Raw genomic sequence first — 23,362 nt, 5'->3', positions numbered from 1 at the left:
TTCACATTCATACATGGCTACACTCCAATCAAATACTTTTAGAAAAGACTATATTCGATATTAACAAATTTCTCTTCTTCAGAAACTCTTTCCTTACCATTGGCAGTCTACATTTTATATCCTCTCTACTTTGACCATCATCAGTTTTCTGCTCCCCAAATAACAAAACCCATCTACTACTTTAAGTGTCTCAGTTCCTAAACTAATTCCCTCAGCATCATCCAATTTAATTCGACTACATTCCATTATCCTCGTTTTGCTTTTGTTGATGTTCATCTTATATCCTCCTTTCAAGACACTGTCCATTCCATTCAACTGCTCTTCCAGGTCCCTTGCTGTCTGACAGAATTACAATGCCATTAGCAAACCTCAAAGTTTTTATTTCTTCTCCATGGAATTTAATTCCTACTTCTAATTTTTCTTTTGTTTCCTTTACTGCTTGCTCAGTATACAGACTGAATAACATCGGGGATAGGCTACATCCCTGTGTCACTCCCTTCCCAACCTCTGCTTCTCATTCATGCCCCTCGGCTCTTATAACTGCCATCTGGTTTCTGTACAAATTGTAAATAGCCTTTTGCCCCCTGTATTTTACCCCTGCCACCTTCAGAATTTGATAGAGTGTTCCACTCAACATTATCAAAACCTTTCTCTAAGTCTATAAATGCTAGAAACTTAGGTTTGCCTTTCTTTAATGCATCTTCTAAGGTAATTTGTAAGGTCAGTGTTGCCTCACATGATCCAACATTTCTACAGAATCCAAACTGATCTTCCCAGAGGTTGGCTTCTACCACATTTTCCATTCATCTGTAAAAAATTCGTGTTAGTATTCTGCAGCTGTGACTTTTTAAACTGATAGTTCAGTAATTTTCACACCTGTCAGCACCTGCTTTCTTTGGGGAAGGGATTATTATATTCTTCTTGAAGTCTGAGGGTACCGTATTTACTCTAATCTGAGCCGCACTTTTTTTCCGGTTTTTGTGATCCAAAAAACCGCCTGCAGCTTAGAATCGAGTGCAAAGTAAGCGGAAGTTCTGAAAAATGTTGGTAGGTGCCGCCACAACTAACTTCTGTCGTCTAATATATGTAGCGCTACGCAGGCATGCTTCGCAGGCACAAAGACAAATACTGGCACCAAAACCTCTGAGTCAGTAAATAAATAAAAAAAGGTGGAAGACGAGCTTTTTTTTTTCTCCGCCCCGAGTTTCGACCACTGCATTTTCATACATTATCCAACGAAGTAAATACAAATTCCATATTGTTCCTCTTCGAACGTAGCAGCATTTCAATGTACTACGAAAATCCGATTGGCAAGACTGTTTGGGATATTTGTGAATATGGCCAACTCTACTTTCTGAATTTTTTCCTAACTGTGAGAAGAAATGGTTGCTAATAGGAACTTTTATGAATTGTGAATCACATGCAGTATTCTCTTCACCATAAGAATAATACGAATATAAACATTTTGCCATGTATTCTTTCGTGTTTGCTGCTATCTCATTTAAATCCTGTCTGCCTAATAAACTACGAAACTAGAGTGAGACAACAGCAGACACGGAAGAATATACATACCATGTCATGTTTATATTCTTATTATTCTTATGCCTAATAGTGATACAGTCAGAAATGAAGCTCGGCAATTGACTAGATTTTTAAATCTAAGATGACTAATTTCTGTGCATAATGTAATGTACTAAAGAGGCATCTGCAAAGATTTTCAAACGGAAAAATTTTTCGCTAAATTCTCGTTCAGAACATCATCTATCATACGCAGTCTATTATTTGGTTCTTGTTGATCATTATCAAAGAAAGCAGCAGTGTAAATAGCAACGAATAGCAGTCTTTTGCCATTGTTTCGCTAATGAGACGATTCCTCTGTGTTTTTTTTAATTGTAAGTGGCGGTAGCGTGCACAAAAGCAAGCCATGCCGCGAGTGGCGACAGGCCGTAAACCCTCATTTTCAGAATGTGACTAACAATGCATGACACAGCACAGTAATGCATTTTCAGCTTTGAGTGACGGAAACACCTATAACAAAGAGAACTGCACTTGTCAGATCAAAGAAAAATAAGCAATCAATTCAAACCAGACGAAGCACGTGAAAAAGGAAGGGTACCCGTATAAATACGGACGGAGCGCCTGACGCATAACAACGGCTACCTGGTAAAGCTTAACTGCTAAGCTTACGACTCGAACCAAACTACTACAGCTGTATCGTCATTCATTCAACCTAAATTGTGTCTCATATTACAATGGACCAACTTTGTTTCGATTTGGAAGTGCGGCCTAAAACTTTCCTCTCCCCTTGAATTTCGAGTCTCAGATTTCAGGTGCGGCTTAGATTCGGGAAATTTTTTTTCCTCGATTTCGAGTCTCATTTTTCAGGTGCGGCTTAGATTCGAGTGCGGCTTAGATTCGAGTAAATACGGTATTTCACCTGTCTCGTACATCTTATTCAGCAGATGGTAGAGTTTTGTCAGGGCTGGCTCTTCCAAGGCTATCAGTAGTTCTAATGGAATGTTGTCTACTCTCAGGGCCTAGTTCCGACATAGGTCTTTCAGTGCTCTGTCAAACTCTTCACACAGTATCTTATCTCCCATTTCATCTTCATCTACATCCTCTTCCATTTCCATAATATTGTCCACAAGTACATCACCCTTGTATAGACTCTCTATATACTCCTTCCACCTTTCTGCTTTCCCTTCTTTGCTTAGAACTGGTTTTCCATCTGAGCCCTTGATATTCATACAAAGTGTTCTCTGTTCTCCAAAGGTCTCTTTAATTTTCCTGTAGACAGGATCTATCTTATCCCTAGTGATATATGCCTCTACACCCTTACATTTATCCTCTAGCCATCCCTGCTTAGCCATTTTGCACTTCCTGTCTATATCATTTTTGAGACATTTGTATTCCTTTTTGTCTGCTTCATTTACTGTATTTTTATATTTTCTCCTTTCATCAGTTAAATTCAATATCTCTTCTGTTACCCAAGGATTACTACAAGCCCTAATCTTTTTACCTACTTGATCCTTGCTGACTTCACTATTTCGTCCCTCAAAGCTACCCATTCTTCTTCTACTGTATTTCTTTCCCCCCATTCTTGTCCATCGTTCTCTAATGCTCTCTCTGAAACTCTCTACAACTTCTGGTTCTTTCAGTTTATCTAGGTCCCATCTCCTTAAATTCCCACCTTTTTCGCAGTTTCTTCAGTTTTATTTGCAGTTTCTTCAGTTTTAATCTACAGTTCATAACCAACAGGTTGTGGTCAGAGTCCACATATGCCCCTGGAAAGGTCTTACAATTTAAAACCTGGTTCCTAAATCTCTATCTTACCATTATATAATCTTCCTGGAACCTTTTAGTGTCTTCAGACCTCTTCCATGTACACAACCTTCTTTCATGATTCTTGTACCAAGTGTGATTAAGTTATGCTCTGTACAAAATGCTACCAGGTGGCTTCCTCTTTCATTTCTTACCCCCATTCCATACTACTTACAATAAATAATTGACTTTCACGATACTACTTCTATTAAATGAACACGACAGACCCAGAATGTTTCAGAAAATAAAAGAGCAACTGGGCCTCCATAAACACTGATCAAGCAGAACATTATGACCACTGACCTACTATCACTATAAGACTGTCCAGGCAATAGCAGCATCACTTGGTGAGGAATGACTGCTAGATAGACACATGCACAGTGCATGCAGTATCAATGAGCATGCTGTCCATGTTTAGAATGGGGAAGCTGCGCGATCTAGGTCTGACTGAGGGCACATTATGATGGACCCGACACCCGGTACAAGCATTTCAGGAACTGACTGACTTGTTTGATGTTCGAGGAGAGCTGTGGAGAGTGTCTTCAACATGTGAAAAAACCAAGATCAAACCAAACCCAGACTTTGTGAGGTTCGGTGGCCATCTCTCATTATAGATGTCTGACGCTGTAGGCTGGGAAGACCGATAAAACAGGACAGGTGGCGAACTGTGACAGAACTAAAATCAGACTTTAATGCTGGACAGAGTACAAGTGTGTCTGAACACAAAGTGCACCGAACACTCCTAACGATGGGCCTCTGCAGCCGACGACCTGTACATGTGTCAATGTTAACACTATGACATTGGCAGCTACAACAAATTGGCATGACACCATCAGCACTGGATGTTTGTGCTGTGGCATAGCACTGTATGGTCTGATGACTCCAGATACCTTCTTCATCATGCCGATGACAGGACCCGAATCCATTTTCCTCCAGAGAAACAGTTCCTTGACACCTGTACTGTGAGACAGTGACAAGCTGGTGGCGGCTCCATTATTCTGTCGGTAACATACATATGGGCATCCATGGGTCCAGTGGAGCTCGAGCAAGACACCATGACAGCCACAGAGCATTGTACACTGGCTGTAGACAACTTACACCCCTTCATGACAATCATGTTTCCAGACAGCTGTGGCATTTTTAAACAAGGTAATGAGCCATTTCACAAGGTCAAGAGTGTAATGGAGTGATTCAAGTAACACAGTGGCTGGTCCCCCAAATCGCACAATCTGAACTTGATTGAAAACATCTGGGATGTGACTGGACTGAACATAGAGAGAGTTCAGTGCCCCCTCTCCCGGAATTTACAGGAATTAGGTGACGTGTGTGCATATGTACTGCCAACTCTCTCCAATGACCTACCAAGGCCACACTGTTTTGATGCCACAACGCATCGCCATTGTTGTCTGTGCCAAAGGCTGACATACTGGCTACTAGGTAGGTGGTCATAATGTTCTGGCTGATCACTGTATGGCATACATTATCAAAAGACTGTACCTCTGTTTTAGCAGACAGAACACAGCATATTGTTATCAATGGAGAGACATCTACAGACGTTAAAGTAACCTCTGACGTGCCACAGGGGAGTGTTATGGGGCCATTGCTTTTCACAATATATATAAATGACCTAGTAGATAGTGTCGGAAGTTCCATGTGGCTTTTCGCGGATGATGCTGTAGTATACAGAGAAGTTGCAGCATTAGAAAATTGTAGCGAAATGCAGGAAGATCTGCAGCAGATAGGCACTTGGTGCAGGGAGTGGCAACTGACCCTTAACATAGACAAATGTAATGTATTGCGAATACATAGAAAGAAGGATCCTTTATTGTATGATTATATGATAGCGGAACAAACACTGGTAGCAGTTACTTCTGTAAAGTATCTATGAGTATGCATGCGGAACGATTTGAAGTGGAATGATCATATAAAATTAATTGTTGGTAAGGCAGGTACCAGGTTGAGATTCATTGGGAGAGTCCTTAGAAAATGTAGTCCATCAACAAAGGAGGTGGCTTACAAAACACTCGTTCGACCTATACTTGAGTATTGCTCATCAGTGTGGGATCCGTACCAGATCGGGTTGACGGAGGAGATAGAGAAGATCCAAAGAAGAGCAGCGCTTTTCGTCACAGGGTTATTTGGTAACCGTGATAGCGTTACGAGATGTTTAACAAACTCAAGTGGCAGACTCTGCAAGAGAGGCGCTCTGCATCGCAGTGTAGCTTGCTCGCCAGGATTCGAGAGGGTGCGTTTCTGGATGAGGTATCGAATATATTGCTTCCCCCTACTTATACCTCCCGAGGAGATCACGAATGTAAAATTAGAGAGATTAGAGCGTGCACGGAGGCTTTCAGACAGTCGTTCTTCCCGCGAACCATACGCGACTGGAACAGGAAAGGGAGGTAATGACAGTGGCACGTAAAGTGCCCTCCGCCACACACCGTTGGGTGGCTTGCGGAGTATAAATGTAGATGTAGATGTAGAATGTTGCTATTTGATTCTGAATATGCCAAAAAAGACACGATTTTGATAGATCGTAACTGTGCTGTAGCACAGAAATGGTACGCTTTCATAGCACCCAAATTATAACACTAAAAATGGTAACCACAGGAAGCCTTTGCCTACCAACAAGTAGTTGCCTGTCACTTTATTACAAAAAATTATAGCTAAAACAATACATTTTCAAGAGATCCTCAATTTGCCAATGCAATATTTTTATCACACATTCTATGAAAAACAAAATCCATCAAATATGACGTTTAATGGCATACAATATGGCAGATCCTATGTTCTGCTTGCGACATTAAACAATGTCCCGTCTCGCTGACCACATTCCCCTCCATGAGACAAAAATCTGACATGCCAGATCATTTATGTCACACACTGCAGTGTAGTGGAACATGTAATTCCACACTGTGACATTACCAGTTTCCTGTCCACGTGCATTTTTACATCCCATTAGAGGACAGCTCATGTCTTTAAAAGATTTATTCAGATTAGTGATTTGCTTCCTGAACTATTAAATGGTTTCAGCTGAAAAGCAACAACTGATGCACCAGCAAAATCGCTGAATGGTGATTTCATTTTAAATGTAATTTCTTTCTGTAAAAATCCACACAGATTACGCTAACATAAGGGGGCTACAATCAAAACTTTTCCCACCCAGCTGAATTTGCTGTTCATATATCAATGAACAAGGTCATAGGGCCATAACAAACAATATGCCTAAGGCTTACCTCTTTTGAAAGCGTAATTATTTCTGGTAAGAAATTAACCCTCAGCTTGAGCACATTGCCACGACCAGTCCTCGAACGTTGGCTATCAATAGCAAAAATACGACCACCAACACCCAAGTTCCTTAACTGGACTTTCCGTGCCCACTCGTCAAAGATCTCTTGAGTGTTCAGCTTGACTCTGAAACTATCTCCATCAGCCTTCAAGTTTTGTCCTTCAATGTGGTTTTCCCAGCCTTTTCCTGAAACATTAAGTGCAAGGTCAAAATACATGTGCCAGCAGAGAAAAACTATCACACAAGAGCATACCAGGTCGTGTAGGGAATAATCACTCCTCATGATCAGCCTCACTTCGAAAGATGCAACATTTAAAAAAATCATTACAGACTTTCAAAGAGATTGTAAACCGAATACATAATTTAGCGTGTATTCCCACAGTGAGTTTCTGTAAACAGTGACTGTGTCAGGTGATAGTGCCACAGCAATGGATTGCTTAATCTCCATCTTTGTAAGCTATCATATAGCCAGAAGCTGAAGATCCAAATTAATATATTTGCACTGTTCATTTCCCCTAAATCAAGTTGTTTGTTTTGTTACCTTTTATCATGATGTGTAGTAATGATCTGTTACCACCTACTATTTTCCCTTTATCTTAAAAAATATGCACATACTTATACAAAATAATCTAGAAGGAATTCCCATAATTATCAGTGCAATAAGTTTAATACAAATCTATTTATTGTTAGTATAATTTACAAAAGCAGCCTGCAGTTTCTTCCTGTTAATGTATAATTTGACTGTTTCCACATCCCTGAAAACTCTCCACAGGATTTATGGAACACAATGTCTGAGTAAATGAACATGGTGCTAGCAGTAGGGTATTTACACTGCATGGGGGATAGAAAGGTGCACGATTGTTGAAGGGAGATTAAGAAAATTGTCCTTGTGCTCTGATGTGTGCTGCAAAATGATGAATGTGTTGACAGAAGCAAATAGGCATCTTCCTAATGAACTATGTGAATGTAAGTGGTAAATATGTGTAAAAATAATTTAAATGCCAAGATGACAATGTATTGTTAAAATGTCTATATCTATTGAGTTTGTAATCTTAATAATCTACTTTAACATACATATTATGTCTTATGTGGACCAACAAACAGGTTGCAAAGAGATGGAAACAATAAGATTAGGTTTGAAATGATTTAGACAAACTATAACACCCCCCACCCCCAATTCGCTTTCTTGTTCAAAATAGCCCAATATTGCATACGATACGTGAAGAAGGTTTCAGTGGAAAGAATAGGAATCGGAGCACATGGTGAAGTACGTAATCACCATATGGTTAAATGATCTGCGAAAAAATTACACACTTTAAAAAATACTTTTAGACATGATGTTCTCCAGACGGAAGTATGCAGCATTGGGAGCCTGATCCTCCATAGCTCTTGGAGAGCACATGGACAATATAAAAGAAATGAAGTAATTAAGCTATAATGTAAATCAAACTAACCTAGAACATCTTCAACACGTCGTAAATAAGCAGTAAGCTGACGGTCTATCTGTTTGGCCCATATAATAGAACCTGAAACTGGTGGTAGATCTCTAACCATACTCATGTGGCAGGCTTTGCTCTGTGGGTACTGGACCTGTAACCAAACAAAATCATTCATCATTTTTGTACTAAAAAACTGTAACTCATTCTTAACAATTTTATAAATTGATTACAACACAAATATCGAACGTTAAGACAAAAACGGAATTATGCCATTAGTATCCTGAAACAAAGAGGACTGTACAAGCACATTAATAAATATATGAAAATAATGCAGTGTATAGGATCAAACACATCATTCGCAGGAAACACACAGACCAGACATAAGACTGTATTCTTTTTGACATGTAGTTTTGTTCAGAGTACCGTATTTACTCGAATCTAAGCCGCACTCGAATCTAAGCTGCACCTGAAAAATGAGACTCGAAATCAAGGAAAAAAAAATTCCCGAATCTAAGCCACAGCTGAAATTTGAGACTCGAAATTCAAGGGGAGAGAAAAGTTTTAGGCCGCATCTCCAAATCGAAACAAAGTTGGTCCATTGTAATATGAGAGACAATTTAGGTCGAATGAATGACGATACAGTTAAGTAGTTTGGTTCGAGTCTTAAGATTAGCAGTTAAGCTTTACCAGGTAGCCATTGCTATGCGTCAGGCGCTCCGTCCGTATTTATACGGGTACCCTTCCCTTTTCACGTGCTTCGTCTGGTTTGAATTGACAGCTTATTTTTCTTTGATCTGATAAGCGCCGTTTTCTTTGTTATAGGTGTTTACGCCACTTACAATTAAAAGAGAGAAAGAGAGAGAGAGAGAGAGAGAGAGAGAGAGTTTATATTCGTATGGTGAAGAGAATACTGCATGTGATTCACAATTCATAAAAGTTCCTGTTAGCAACCATCTCTTCTCACAGGTAGGAAAACAATCAGAACGTAGAGTTGGCCATATTGACAAACATCCAAACAGTCTTGCCAGTCGGATTTTCGTAGTACATTGAAATGCTGCTACATTCGAAGATGAAAAATACGGAATTTGTATTTACTTCGTTGGATAATGTATGAAAATGCAGTGGTCGAAACTCGGGGCGGAGAAAAAAGCTCGTCTTCCACCTTTTTTTTAAATTTATTTACTGATGCAGAGGATTTGGTGCCAGTATTTATCTTTGTGCCTACAAAGCATGCCTGTGTAGCACTACATATATTCGACGGCAGAAGTTAGTTGTGGCGGCACCCAACAACATTTTTCAGAACTTCCACTTGCTTTGCACTCAATTCTAAGTCGCAGGCGGTTTTTTGGATTACAAAAACTGGAAAAAAAGTGCGGCTTAGATTCGAGTAAATACGGTACTCCTACTAATATTGATCATAATGGACCATCCTTTTTTTCCTTTTAAAATAATAGAAATACCGAAGCATCCGGCACACTTGCGAAAGGGCTTTTGGATAGATGTGGGGAAAAGCACAGCATTGGCTATTACAGGGACCAACTTTCCACACTAAACTAAAATTTCGGAATCGATTTAGAGCCTTTTTCTGACAGAATACGAGCTGTATTGTGTTTTACCTATGTACAAGGTAAAAGTAATGGAAGGTGCAACTCAGCGAAGCTGAAACACTATGTAGGAGTATTTGTTTGCAGGACTGACCCATGAGGAATCTCAGCTTTTCGTCAAATCTTCCCCTAGGATAAACCATGCTCAATGTGCATTCATTGCCAATGTACACTGCACTTGTTGCCAAAGTTCAGGTCACAAGGCTCCCAAGTATTTGGCAATGGCATGTGCCTATTGCAGAAAGACTGGACATGAGACAGCAAACCGTCCATCTCTACAGCATAGCTCAGCTAACGAAATAGATTATGGAGGTTCTCAAAGCAATGAAAATACAGGAAACATGAATGGGGGAGATTCTGCCATTGCTCCTCGCTCCCCTTCCACAAAGCAAATCCTGTAAGAGAGGTAGGACTCGCTTAGGTGGCAAACTTAACTTTGCAAGGTAAAACTCAATACTAGACTGATACAGATCACTGTTCAGTGACTTTCATCAGCCTTATTGTCAGGTTGGCAACTAATTGGTACCATCCTGATGATGTAAGGATGCTGGACAGTGTGTGCTCATCTCTTTCTGAAACAACCCAACTGTAGTCTGAGGAGGAGGCCTTTCAAAGTCACATGACCCCTATTCTATTACAAATTACATCACTTCCTTTACCTACTCTAATAATGCTAGGAATCATTCACTTCCTTTATTAATAAAAATCTTCAACCTATAAACATGTTTTGATTATTTTTGCATTATATCCTAATCCTTGTCTTACAAGTATTGCATTTGCTTGTACTCCTCATGACTTTGAAACCAGCTTCAGCTACCTTTGTAATGCCACCACCGTCACAGTCCTTTGTTGACAACTGTAGTCACTACATAATTACTTAATTATGCTCACACTCCCAAATTTGAATCATTAAATGAAAATAATATATTGTGCTGTTAAATGAAAATCAAATATTTTAACCCTCTATGCTTACTGCCCTACTGAGATAGCCCAGTTCACATGTGGTGAACTTTTTCAGCAAGAGGGGAGGAGATGTACAAGATGCCCCAGATCCTGAATGCTAGCAATTTTTATTATTTAAATTTTACAAAGAGTCCACATATTTCATCTGTCGCCTTTCAGCTGATGTGACAACAATCTACTGGTTCATGCTAGAATGTCATCAGCAAAACCGCCTTGCCAATCAAATCACGTCGCAAGATCAGCTGACTTATGAGGCAGAGCTCTTGGAGCCACAACCGAAAAATACCTCTTTCTTCTCTTCCAAGTCACCAACTAGAGTAGATCCAAATGGCTTAGTTCCTTCATCTTTGAATTTTCTCTTCTCCTAAAGATGGTTCTGCGACTACTGGAGTTATTTTCTCTCGTCCCCCTGGTAATCCTTGTCATGTAATACCCATAACCAAATAAATCTACACAGTTTCTTTTTCTAAATCTGAGTACCTGATATTAATTTGAAGCCCACATTGCTTTCCAATCCTAGCTACACATCTGATGGGGTGTACAGTAGGCCCATCCGAATCACAAGACTAGACACACACTACAGGGAACTGTTGAGAGGAAACTTTACGTACACAAACAAGAAGGGGCAGATGGATCCTTCCACAGAGCCTCCAACTGTATGCCAGCCAGTTTCTCATTTAGGGCAATTTGTGAGCAGTCTGAACTGTTGGTTGTGAAACACAGCCGAGTTAACACAAATGGACATGAAAATTGTGACCACATTGTTCAGAAAAAGTTGCTACACAATGGCGAGATATCAGCTTCCACTGTCTATAGGATTCATACGGAACACTTCAGTTGCCAACCATACAACACAGTAATGGACAGGGCCTAACAACTTCTGTACTGATGGTGCTGCTAACACGCACGCAACACATCCATAGTACAGGATGGATACAATCAAAGCTTTGTTAAATTTCAGATCTGTGCAATCTGCACCCCAGCAGATCATTTTGAGAAATCTGAAGGTATTAAGTTCCCTCAGGCAATTTGCCTTGAGCTAGCATACATATGGCAGTCTTGTTACCTTACTGTCAAATACAAGGCCTAAAGAATTGAAATTTTCAACAACTTCAAGGAACTGGTTACTGAGGTTAAGGTTCTCAGTGCAGATGCAAGTCCAAGGTTGATAAAAGGCGTGAGATTTTGTGGGTGAAAATTGATATCCATTAGAGATGGGTAGTTCGTGAACGAATGGGTGCATAGGAACGGTTCACCAAGATGAACGAAAGGACCGAGAAACGAATTCCAAGGAACAATCGGTTCGTAGTTCACTAGTTCACTTCGGTCGCGGCGGTCACTTCGGCAGTTCTCGTTCCAGCCTTGGTCGCGTGCTCGTCTCAGTCTCGGTCTCCCTCGGCCACATTCGTCGTCCTTCGTATGACCACCTGTCGCAGTTCCACTGCCGATTGCTCCTAGTTAGTTCAGTATCCAGTTGTTCGTTTCTTTCACTAAGCTCGCCCATTTTACATGTGTTCCAAACTGTTCTTGCACTTGGTTCTGGTTATTCAGCTTCCACGACCGGTAATCAAAAAGTATTTTATAGTTACGTAAATTACATAAAAATTACGTTGCATCTAATGGGTACATCTTTTCAGGTATCAAAAGGGCGTATCAGCTCACTTCATTATATCGATGAATAGCAGAAGACATACTTATAACAAGGCAAATTTTTTTGTTATTCACTTATTTTTTTGTTTCATCGACTTGATTTAGCAACTAACTTTCAATCATTTGCTTAATTTTTGGTGTAAGAAAATTCATATAAAACGAAAAACAATTTTGTGTGTATCTTTCATAAACAAAACATTACATTTAGGTAGGCTCTAATTATTTTTAAGTTGGTTGTTTCCAATTTGCATTACCTGCTAGTTAGGTTTCTTTGAAAAACAAAAATAAAAAAAAAAAAAAAAAAAAACGTGGGTTGTGGGTCATCTTGGCTCAGTAGGAAAAGCGGTGCCTCTCCATTTGAAAAGACAGATTGCCATAAAATCTTATTTACTTATTATCTCAAAAAGATTTGTTCAGAAGGAGCTCCAAACCAAAAACTTTATTGCTGCGAACTTAGTTATTATTATTATTATTATTATTATTATTATTATTATTGCTGCATTAGCTTTAATAATGCAACATAAAAACCTAATTTTTACTAAGCGTGTGACGCGAGTATGATGAAAAAACCACATTTTATTTTATGCTTCCATAAAGTCTCTACTTCGCCTACGAACTCAGAAACAACGTGAAGTATATATAGGGTGTAAATGATTATTGTTTACAACATACCATAGCTATGTAGTGGAAGTCGAAATGAAGAATTTTATACAAGACACTCGTGGTCTATTAAGATGGGAAACAGCCACCAACAGGTTTACAAGACTACATGAGCTATAGCCCATGCGCGTCACGTGAGATTTTCATGTTCTCTTTCCAGCTCTCTACACATTGTCATATATTGTTTCACAATTGTTGCTTGCATTAGCTTGTTATTTCTTCACTGCCTAATTATTACATGTTTGTCTGTTTGTTGTATCTGCTCTTAACGGGCAACACATCATCCATAATTGGCGAGCAGTCTGTACTCGGGGCCGGTTTTCCGTGCACCACACTATATTATTTCCCTGCGATCAGTCACACAATGCTACAGTTGGCTAAACGAGAGGTTCTGCAGAATCACAGAAATTACTTCTAAAAGTGTGTAAGAATTCGGTAATGAATAAAAACTCTATACTCCAGGTGGGAGGCAAGTGCCCCCTCTTGGTGCCCTCCATCCTTCAGTCACCTAAACTACTAGTTTTCAGTTTTTCATACGAACCATATACCAAGCACGAATGAACAGTGAACGAGTAAAAATGAACGGTTCCCAAAAAAGAACGATAAGCAGTGAACTAGTTCCCAAGGATGAACGAGTTTGCCCATCTCTAATATCCGTGATTCATGCCCCAGCTGTACACCTTCTGTAAAGCCACCTTTGTGGTACACAATGATGTAGAGTTGTAATACAGAAAAAGGTAATACACAAACAGTGACAGTGACACAATGGGTTCCATTGAAGTCACAATACCACTGATTGCAACAGAAAAGAGGGTTACACCCAGAATTCTCTGAGGAACCCTGGTTTCCTGTACATATTAGCTGCTGGGGGTTGAATCTTTGGGTGTGGGCTCTCAGACAATACATACTGTTCCCAACACTGCTGCTTTCCCTTTTTTATTAAAAATCATGCCTTTTGTCGAAATCTTTTGAATACTGTTAAATGTTTTGTAGAAAGATGGCACTTGTGTTGTTGTTCCTTTCGACAATCTTATAGCTACAGTTATTTTTTCAGAGCCCCATGGCACAGGCTGAGGGTGGGTAGGATCTGAAGAATGGGGTATCATTGCTTCTGCAGTGTTTATAGTCTTGTCAGTGGCACCTTGTGCCATTCCTTTGACACTGTTCTCTTGACTGGTTTCAAAAGTTGCTTTGGAGGTGAAAGCTTGCCAGTTTGTCTTGCAAAGTGATCAATATGGTGCATGTTAAGATGTTGGTGGGTGGAGAAAGAGAGCAATAGGGCAGTGATCGCTGTTGCATAGGTCACCATGGGCATTGCACAGGATGAAGGATGAGATACTTGGGCTGCAGACTGTAATGCATTGCAGCTCCAGTGTTAAGTATACAGACTTCCAGTTCTGATACTAATTGCTCTACTATTTGTCACCTGCTTGATGTGGTTTTACTGCCCCAGAGATAATTGCGAACACTGAAGTGCCCAAGTAAGAAGAAGAAGGCGGCAGCTGTTTCACTAGCCCCACCAGCTTGTGATCTGTCTATAGGTAGATACATATTGCAAAATGTTACCCTAACTGTCGGTGGACATAAACAGCCACAGCTTCTAAAGCATAGTTTAGTGGCATCTGCTCACTGAAAGTGTCAGGTCAAATGAGCATACAGACTTCCCAAAAGCCCTCTTGATACTAATGTGATTTTTACCACAGGATGTGTAATTTTTAATAATAGTGAATTGGGCTTTTGAGAACTGTATTTCCTGAAGTGCCACCCGAACTTCATAGCAAATAACCACTGAGAGTCTGGCTAGGTGGCGATTAAAGCCATTACAGTTCCATTGAAGGAACATCAGACTAGGATTTAAGAAAGAAATGAAGAGGAAACGAGAGTGTGAAAAATTACTTTGTTACTGAGTAGTGCTCCACTGAGTAGTGTGATTTCATCGGTACTCAGAGGATCTACCTCAGGGATGAGGAAGCTGAATCAACATGGAACAACAGAATTCGGTTTAACTTTCATGTATGTCACTGTGAGGTTTTGGATTTTGTGAGGATTTTTCTTAACTGACTTTTGGGATAGAAGAGGACTGTTCTTTTCTATGAACAGCAGCCAGTGGTTCTCTCAGCAACTGGTTGGTGGTAGACTGCAGGTCTGTTTCATCCTGGAAATGGGATATCTTCGCAGGTGTCCTCTTCCCCAGAGATACCAAAGGAGGAAAAGACATCTGTGGCTGCACCAGTGGGGTGGTGATATTGATGTTGGGGGTTTGGGGATCTATGAAGCTAAAGCACCTCGCCCAAATGAAAAACAGTCAGTGACATGTGGCTAGGGCCAGGAGTTTGTTTGAAACCTTATCATCTCATTAGGTTTGGAATTTGATACAGTATTCACAAACTTTGATATCAATTGGGTGGAGTCGCTGAAACTTTTTCTTAGCATATTGACAAGACAGGCAGGCAGGCAAGTGTTTTATACTACTCCTCCTGGAAGAAAACTGAACATGTTGATCAACAAGAGGGATAGTTGTCTGGGCAATTTACATATGTAGGGGTTTATTCACAAGGGCTATCCCCATGCAGTGTCCTTCCATACATCCCACAAGTAACCTAATTCGCACAGCATGATGAAATGTGTCCCAATCTCTGGCACCCAAAATATCCCATAGGGTCTGTCATCACACCTATAAACTATGACACTAATTTTTCCCAGGTAAAACATTCCCATCGAGAGAGAGGATGAAACTCACACTGTTCGCACAGTTATCCTTAGGTCCTTTCTGAAGGCATTATGCCACCATAAGTTACAATGCAGTTCATCTGTTTGTAACATTGGGTCCCTATGGAAGACAACACCTTTAATAATGTTGAGTTTATGAAGATGATATGTCCAAAAGAACAGAAACCATTGGTAATCTTTCAGCTCTCAAAGAATGAAATTACAATGAAATCCAGACCATTAGCTGCTTACAGGTGGTGATAAATATCAACAGGGACACATTTTCAAATGTCCCCATTGGCATTTAACAACACCTGTATGCAATTAATGATGTTGATTTCATTGTAATTTTCAACTGTCCTCGTTGATATGTATTAATGCCTGTAAACAGCTAACAGTCTGGATTTCATAGTAATTCCGCTGTTCAGTTGGTTATGAGGAGAGATGGGAACTGGTATTTCCCCAAGTTTTTCACGGGCCTCAAGTGTCTGGTTTGCATTCAAAGTTTTGATCAGAGACCAATCTCTAATCTTTTCTATTGCAGTAACTTCTCCAAACCTATCCACATTATTTTCTATGAGAAACAGTGGCTTCATTGTTACAAAAGATTCTCCATCAGTTTTGAGAATACCAAGAACTAGGCAAACCGCCCACCTCAATTTCTCCTCGCCAAACTGATCAAGGTGGGGTTGCCAGAAACTACAAAGTTGTAACCCTCAGCATTAAAGACTTGTTTTCTGTCTGGTGAGATGGCTGTGATCGCAGAGCAAACACTGTAGGTGAGTTTGATCTGTTCCCAATGCAGATCATCTACCCATGCACTCACTCTGGAGGCTCGCTCTCTGTGAGCGTCAACCCACCATGGTAAAAGCTACCAGGCATAGTAGCCATTGCCTGGAGTCCCAGTGTCCCAAACAGGACAGAATATGGGGCAGGCGTGGCTCGTAATTAAAAGCTCTGAGGCGGAGCCGCCCCAAAATATATGTTAAAGTAAATTTCGCAAGAACATATTACAAAATTTAAATTATCAGGACGAATTTCGCAAATTTCCCATTCCGATTAAAATAACGACGGTCAACTTTTTGGGACTGTTTGTATCGATAGATGTTTTCCGATCGGTTAGTAGTGTTTAGACTGCGCCTTGGAACGTCCGTAAGCTGCATGTGGTAGCGGTATGGGGGCGTGGCTTCTACATAGTACTGCTCTTTATGGGCGACCCGAAGGCTCAGAGCTTGCAGCCTAAGGGTGTCATACCAACCACCACACGTTTTTCACGTTCCACTATCTATGTAATAAAGGAATGTAGAGTGGCCGAAACTTCGCTGTCCACCCTCTGTCTCTGAACATCTCAACTACGCTTCAATGCGTCATTAATCGACGTTTAGTGTTATTGTTTTGATAATGTTTTACATAGTTGTTTTGTTTCTACCATTGGCTATTTTATCCACATTTACAATAAGTTTGCAAATATCCCGCCAGAGTGCACTAGACTGCCGTAACTACAGGCTCTCTAACCGTAACAACAGTACTGCCATCTAGCGAGAGTTTCATAAGTGATTAGAGGACAAAGCGCGCGAAATTTGTCGCGTGACTTTTACTTTCCTTGCTTGCTGATGCCGACTGCTTTTGTTGATATCGTGTGATATTAGCAAGTTTCTTTTTCGGAGTGTATTTTGCAAGATTTTAGTGAGTTTTACTTGCTTGTGAATATCTGCGACATACCGTGAGTGTGAAACCAGCGCAATATGAATTCAGTGTGCAGTTTCATAGGTAAAAACTTGGAACACGGCCATAGGATGCAAGTGAAAGAACTTGGTGCACCCAGACCCGATCTAACGATCAATCAAGAACAGAAACAGTGCAAATCTAGGCAAGGATACAAACGCAGTTTTAATAGAGCAATGTACGATGCAGCTGAGTGGTTGTGAAGTGAAAAATACATTTTTCTGTTTCGCCTGTCGTCGTACAGATAGTACTGATAGTGCCTGGACTGAAACTGGTCTCACTGACTTAAAGAATTTTCACGCAAAGGTGAAAAAAAATTATTCCAGCGAAAAACATTCAACTTCGAGCTTTGGAGGTAAATTACAATAAACACCTTAAATTTAGAACTGAAAACACCAAAAATATTAAGCAGCCGCAAAGTTAACATTCATCGCATCGCGTCTTTTCATATGATTTACTGCAAAGTGTCAGAAAATGTAATGATGACGTATAAAAACACTAACCAAAGACTTTAACTCGAAGTTAGCTTCTAATGATATTTAATAAATTAATACCTTATTATAGAAGACACAGTACATAACATTATGGGTAGAGAGTGATCTGCCAACCCCCCTCCCCCTGAATTCTTAGTTGTTTATGTCAGACTAATCTGTAACGTAACCAGAGGTCTACATTGGCTCCGGTTGATAAATGCTGCAGCCTTCCCCAGTATAGAAACCACGAGCCGCGCCTGATATGGGGTATTCTGTATATGGGGATTTGCAGCTCAAGCACCAGCAGTGTGACCCCAACATTGTCACAGAAGAAGTCTTCCTGTGAGTTTTGGAAAAGACAAGGTCAAACCCTAAATGGGGACAGTAAGTAATTACGTGAAAAGGTTGAGGGGAATGGTTATGAAGTGAGCTAAAACTGATAGGAATCCTAACAATAGCCATGTTGTCAATGTAAAAGCTTGAATGGGTACGAGTCCTTCATCCACTTCTTACAACTAAAAAGGAATTACTGTGAGTCTATTCTAGCCTTTGACAGCATAGGGTGAGAGATCTTTAGAGACGGAATGCAAGCTGTGATTTGGGAAGGATGGGGAAAGACGATAGCTGTTCCTTTCAAAGGAACCATCCAAGTATTTGTGTTATGAAGTTTAGAGTAATTGCAAAAAACCTAAGTCAGGATGGCATGGCAGGGATTTGAACCTTTGTCCTCAAATGACAGTCCAGTATGTTAAACACTGTACCACCTCACTTGGTGATCCTGCTGAAGGTCACACAGCCTTTCTTTCCATGCTACTGAGAACTGACTGCCACTCTGCCTAAAGAGAATATCTCATACATATGATTCTGGCGGTAAACAAAACTTCCTGGCATTGGCTATCAAGTACTACTCCTGCCAGAGACGGTGGTACTAATTTTAATCAGAATTACCCTCATTGACACATTTAGTTTACTTCCAATTTTTATTTCTTCAATAGTTACTCATAGCAAAGGCTTTGATATCTGCAACAGGTCACAAACCATGTACAAACTTACAGCCAGTGGTGTGATTCTTCCACTTTAAGAGTGCTGACTTCAATTTCACATCTAAATAGTCAAATCATGAAATACTGCATTTTCTTTCTCTTTTTCTTTTCCATCAAAAGTACACCCTTGTGTTTTTTAAAAGCTTGAGAACTTACATGTAGTAACTGTTATTCTTATGTTATCCATAGTTTCAAATGTCCAAACCTTTATATCTGTACAGCTAAAAAAAAAAAAAAAAAAAAAAAAAAAAAAAAAAAAAAAAAAAAACACTAGCCGATTCTAAATTATTTTAGTGATTTGACACTTCTGCATAAGCCGTATACAAGTTGGTTATTTCGGTTTTTGAATTTTTAATTCCATTAGTTTGACAAAAACGAATAGAATATTTGCATCATGGCCAATGAATGGATGATCTATAAATTTTCATTTCTTTCTTTTGTATGGGTATGTAATATAAAAAATACATTATGAAGCTTAGTATTTGGAACTTGTGTTTCAATACTTTGATACAGATGATTAATATCTATGATTACCCCTCTCCTTAACCCAGTACCTGTTCCTTGATTTTAACAACTGTATAGCTTGTTCTTAGGTTACTTATTATAAATTTTTTTATTATTTACAAAGACAAAAATGCCTTTCTTGTGCTAGTATACATTCCATTTGTACCCCGTCCCATCCCCTACTCAACCAGCTGACAGCTCCACATCACCTGAACACAATCAGTCATGATAACATATAACAATTTGGTACATTTTCTACAGGGCTGTTGACAATGAGAAAATTGGAGTCTGTCATTTCACAAGTTAAGAAAAAGATGTATTTTACAATCTATACTAAGCCAAATTAAGTGAAAAAATATTTTACAGATCATATTAGTGAGTAGTACAGCCCCTCTTGATAACTAATGATGAGCTGAACCCTGGTGTAAAATTGCTCAGCTCTTAAATAGTGAAACAGATTCTGATTTACATTACCTTAAATTTTTCATGTAATGCTTCAATATCGTCTTTAACTCTCTGAATGAGCTGTGTCTGGTATTCACGAATGGCACCACGAATGTGTGGTCTCACAAATAGGGCATTAAAACGGGAGAAGATCCTGAACATTTCATTGGCATTTTTTGCTGTTCCCAATTGATCTCTCAGATGTGCTGTGATTCGTGCTTCCACACGATCTATGCGTTCCTCATATCGTCTCACTGCTGCATCCCATGCTTCAAGGCCCTCACGTGAAATGTCCAAACAGTCTACTTCTTTCACATTCTCATAAGCCAAGTTTACCTCCTGAAAAGCATAAAAGTTGTTTGGAGACACACAATTGAATGAAAAGGAAACAGAACTACTTCATGAAACATAAAATTAATTTACTATGTTCATATCTGTTGAAAGCTAAAAACATTACAGTGGTAAAAACTTGTGCAATATTGATCCACATACTGCAGATACATCTCAATATGTAGCAGATGCAAAAGACCTACTAATACTGCAAAGGTAGATTTACTTTCTTGCAGGTAACTTTCCTCCTTGATGACACACACTGAAGAACTAACCTCAATAGCATTTGCATCAGCTGCCTGGAGAAGAGCAAGGGAATCTGGTTTCATGTCCACTGGTTCACCTTGTTCAGGTGTAGTGGCCGAGTGTTGTGGCTGCTGTGGTGCAAGAGTTGGTCTCAGGACCCTTACAATCACAGTACGCAACTGCTCATGCTGTCGGCGGAATGTTCGCATGTGTTCCATTCTTGTCTGCAGCCTCTTATGAGCTGGTGACACACGCCACACCATCTTCAGATGTTCATCACGCTTCTTCTTCACAATATCTCTGATGAAATACAGGAAAGTTTCATAATGCTCTCCAATGAAAAAATGCTACATTAAGTCACCAGTTCTTAATTCACATATACAAAAATGTGTTTACATACTTTCACAGTGAATAGATCCCAATTTACATACCATATTTCAGAATTTTTAACAGTGTTTTCATAAATAACCACAGGAGTCCAAAACACCATAGAATGACCACAAAAAACTGCATATTGCAACTAGAAAATATACTTTTTACATTTTGAAATCATTTTCTATTCAACACTGTGTGCACCTAGAAACAGTCATAAGTTGGCAGATTTTGGTGTGGGCCGTTTCCATGCAGAGATCATGAATTTTAGAAGGTGGAAAATTGGCACAAGAATGCAGTCAGGGAGCAGACAACTGCAGGCCAAAGACAGAGTTCAGACAATCGTAGTGACATCAGGGAAACACTGTTAGCTTGAATTCCCTGTGTTCTGGAGGAGGGTAGCAGTTGCCACTCTGAGCTCAGCAGAATATAGTGCAAAATAATAGAATAATAAAATAGACACATACATGTAAGGTACTGACTAACACAGAGCAGCATGACATTCTACAACGACAACAACAATTTAAATAAAGTTACACTGTACTGATGAGGTGTTCTAACATCAAATTGTGATAGAGTCCAGGGAGTTGAGGCTATGCATGAACAGGCAGCCAGGCATAGGTAGATGGGGAGTGGGAGCAGTTAGCTTTGGCAGCTGGCGCTGATAAGTCATGTGGTGGCTAGGGTGGATGTTAACAGTAGCACGAGCTGCTTTTGATGTCACATGACAAGTTGCAGTGACATTCAATGGAATTATAGGAAAGTAAGTAGTGGTTCACTGAATAATCTATCTCTCTAGTGTGGTGCACCTGTTCTGAAATGATCCAAGCTCCTCTAGCTTGAAGGAACGCGTATTTTAACCCAATTTAAAATTTGAGGTGATAAAACTATCATCAAAAATTTTAAATGATCCTGTGTGTCACATTTTATGAACCAGCCCAGTTCAAATAAAATTTTAGAGAATTTCAGAAAGACACTGCCGACCAACACTTAAAGGGAATGGCTTATAACAGCAGCGTGCAAAAACCCCTACTAGTCAGAGCACAATTAATTGTTCAGCCACAGCAGAAAGTTTAGCAATTTGCTGCTCAAACTGGTGTGTCAGGTACAAGGAGTTCCTGTTACATGGTGTATACGCCAACGAAAAATGGGATGTACTATGGGAAGAGATGTTTACTGAGGCTCAAATGTAAAATTCAATTAAAGTTTTAAATGCTTAATGAATATAGTGACTGAAAAAAAAGACAGGAAATTAGAAAAATGAGAGGGGCAACTGGCAATTAAATAAAAAAGCACCACTCCGATTGATGGAAGTAACATGAACTGCAGATACTGAAAATGAAGGACATACCTAACAGATGGATGTGGGGAACTAGGAAATAAAACTGAAGAGCTTGGTCAACTGGCATATGACAATACTCACTGGTACTGCTTGTTATAGGTTACTGGGAAAAAAGAGTGTACATAATAAGCAATTTTTAGCAAAGAGAAAAACAAACTAAATACACAGGTGTTGAGCAATAGTGTCACACTGTGGTAGACCTATGGGCGCAATATTCAACAATTCTTAATTTATCTGCTGGTAACAGTCACTATCCTGACACCTTAGCAGTAATCTTATTAGCAAACGAAAACCAACAATTTAAACTCTTTTGGGGTATTAAAAGTTCCTGTTTCAATTGTATAATAGTTTGACATGTCAGATAACTTCAGTTTAATAATTGACACTTTGCACTCCATAATGCAGACACTTATTTCAATTACCAAATTGCGCAAGTCTCTTTGTGGAAACAATGAGACCACTGACCAACAATCACAGTACACATTAAAACAAAGTGCACTTTTATTCATATATATTTACATAAGCATTACAATAGAAAATTTATCATTGTGTGACATTTTTTTGAAATTCTTCAGGACAGACCATTTCCATCATAATTTCACTAATTCAATCCCATAGGCTTTGGCGGGCAGAGTATATTCACATAAAAGGTTTCTGAGTACCATACCATGTCCATGTAAAAAACCTATACTGGAGAAATTAACTTTTTGTGAGTGCATGCAAGTTTAGCCATAAATTTCTTTTTTCCCCAATTTAATTCAGTAACTCACCATTAGTTATTCATTCTACCCATCTAATCTTAGGCATTTTTCTACACCACTACATTTCAAAAGCTACTATCTTTTTGTCTGAAATGCCTATCATTCAAGTTTCACTTCTGTACAAGGCAGCACTGTAGAGAAATACAGCTAAATTTATATTAGATGTCAACAAAAACCACTTTGTGGGAAATGCTTTTCTTGTTATTGTCAATCTGCATTAGCAGAGCACGGGTGGGGGAGTGCTGTCTGGTGTAGTTTGCAGGGACTACTTTAGAAAGCAGCATAAGGCTCAGGCAGCATCGGGAGAGTGAAGGGGAGGGGTAAGGAAGAGTGGGGGGCAGGGAACAGAAAAGGAGAGGAGCACAAGGGAAAAGACTTGTGGGTGTGTTGGCAGTGGGCAAGCACAATGAAGATGAGGGGATGTGAACTGTGAGAAGGTTGTAGGATAGAGGGGGGCAGAAACTGTTTAGGGGGGGAAGGGCGGGGG

The 23,362-nt window shown here is 39.7% G+C and overlaps 1 protein-coding gene across 3 annotated transcripts in view; it reads right to left on the bottom strand.

Annotated features, from left to right (window-relative positions):
* LOC126253491 (dynein heavy chain, cytoplasmic) overlaps positions 1-23,362 on the bottom strand; it is a 237,472-nt gene that overhangs the window by 180,847 nt on the left and 33,263 nt on the right. For all 3 annotated transcript variants that reach the window (XM_049954865.1, XM_049954866.1, XM_049954867.1), the window contains exons 8-11: positions 20,430-20,700; positions 19,855-20,163; positions 8,065-8,200; positions 6,558-6,796 (exon numbers count right to left, since the gene is read on the bottom strand). In XM_049954865.1, coding sequence (XP_049810822.1) covers positions 6,558-6,796; positions 8,065-8,200; positions 19,855-20,163; positions 20,430-20,700 — 955 coding nt within the window. The remainder of the gene's footprint in view (positions 1-6,557; positions 6,797-8,064; positions 8,201-19,854; positions 20,164-20,429; positions 20,701-23,362) is intronic.

Source organism: Schistocerca nitens, chromosome 4, assembly GCF_023898315.1.
Source record: "Schistocerca nitens isolate TAMUIC-IGC-003100 chromosome 4, iqSchNite1.1, whole genome shotgun sequence".
Taxonomy (NCBI): Eukaryota; Metazoa; Arthropoda; class Insecta; order Orthoptera; family Acrididae; genus Schistocerca; species Schistocerca nitens.
Note: the sequence above shows the minus strand (reverse complement) of the source record. Positions and strands in the feature narration are given on the sequence as shown.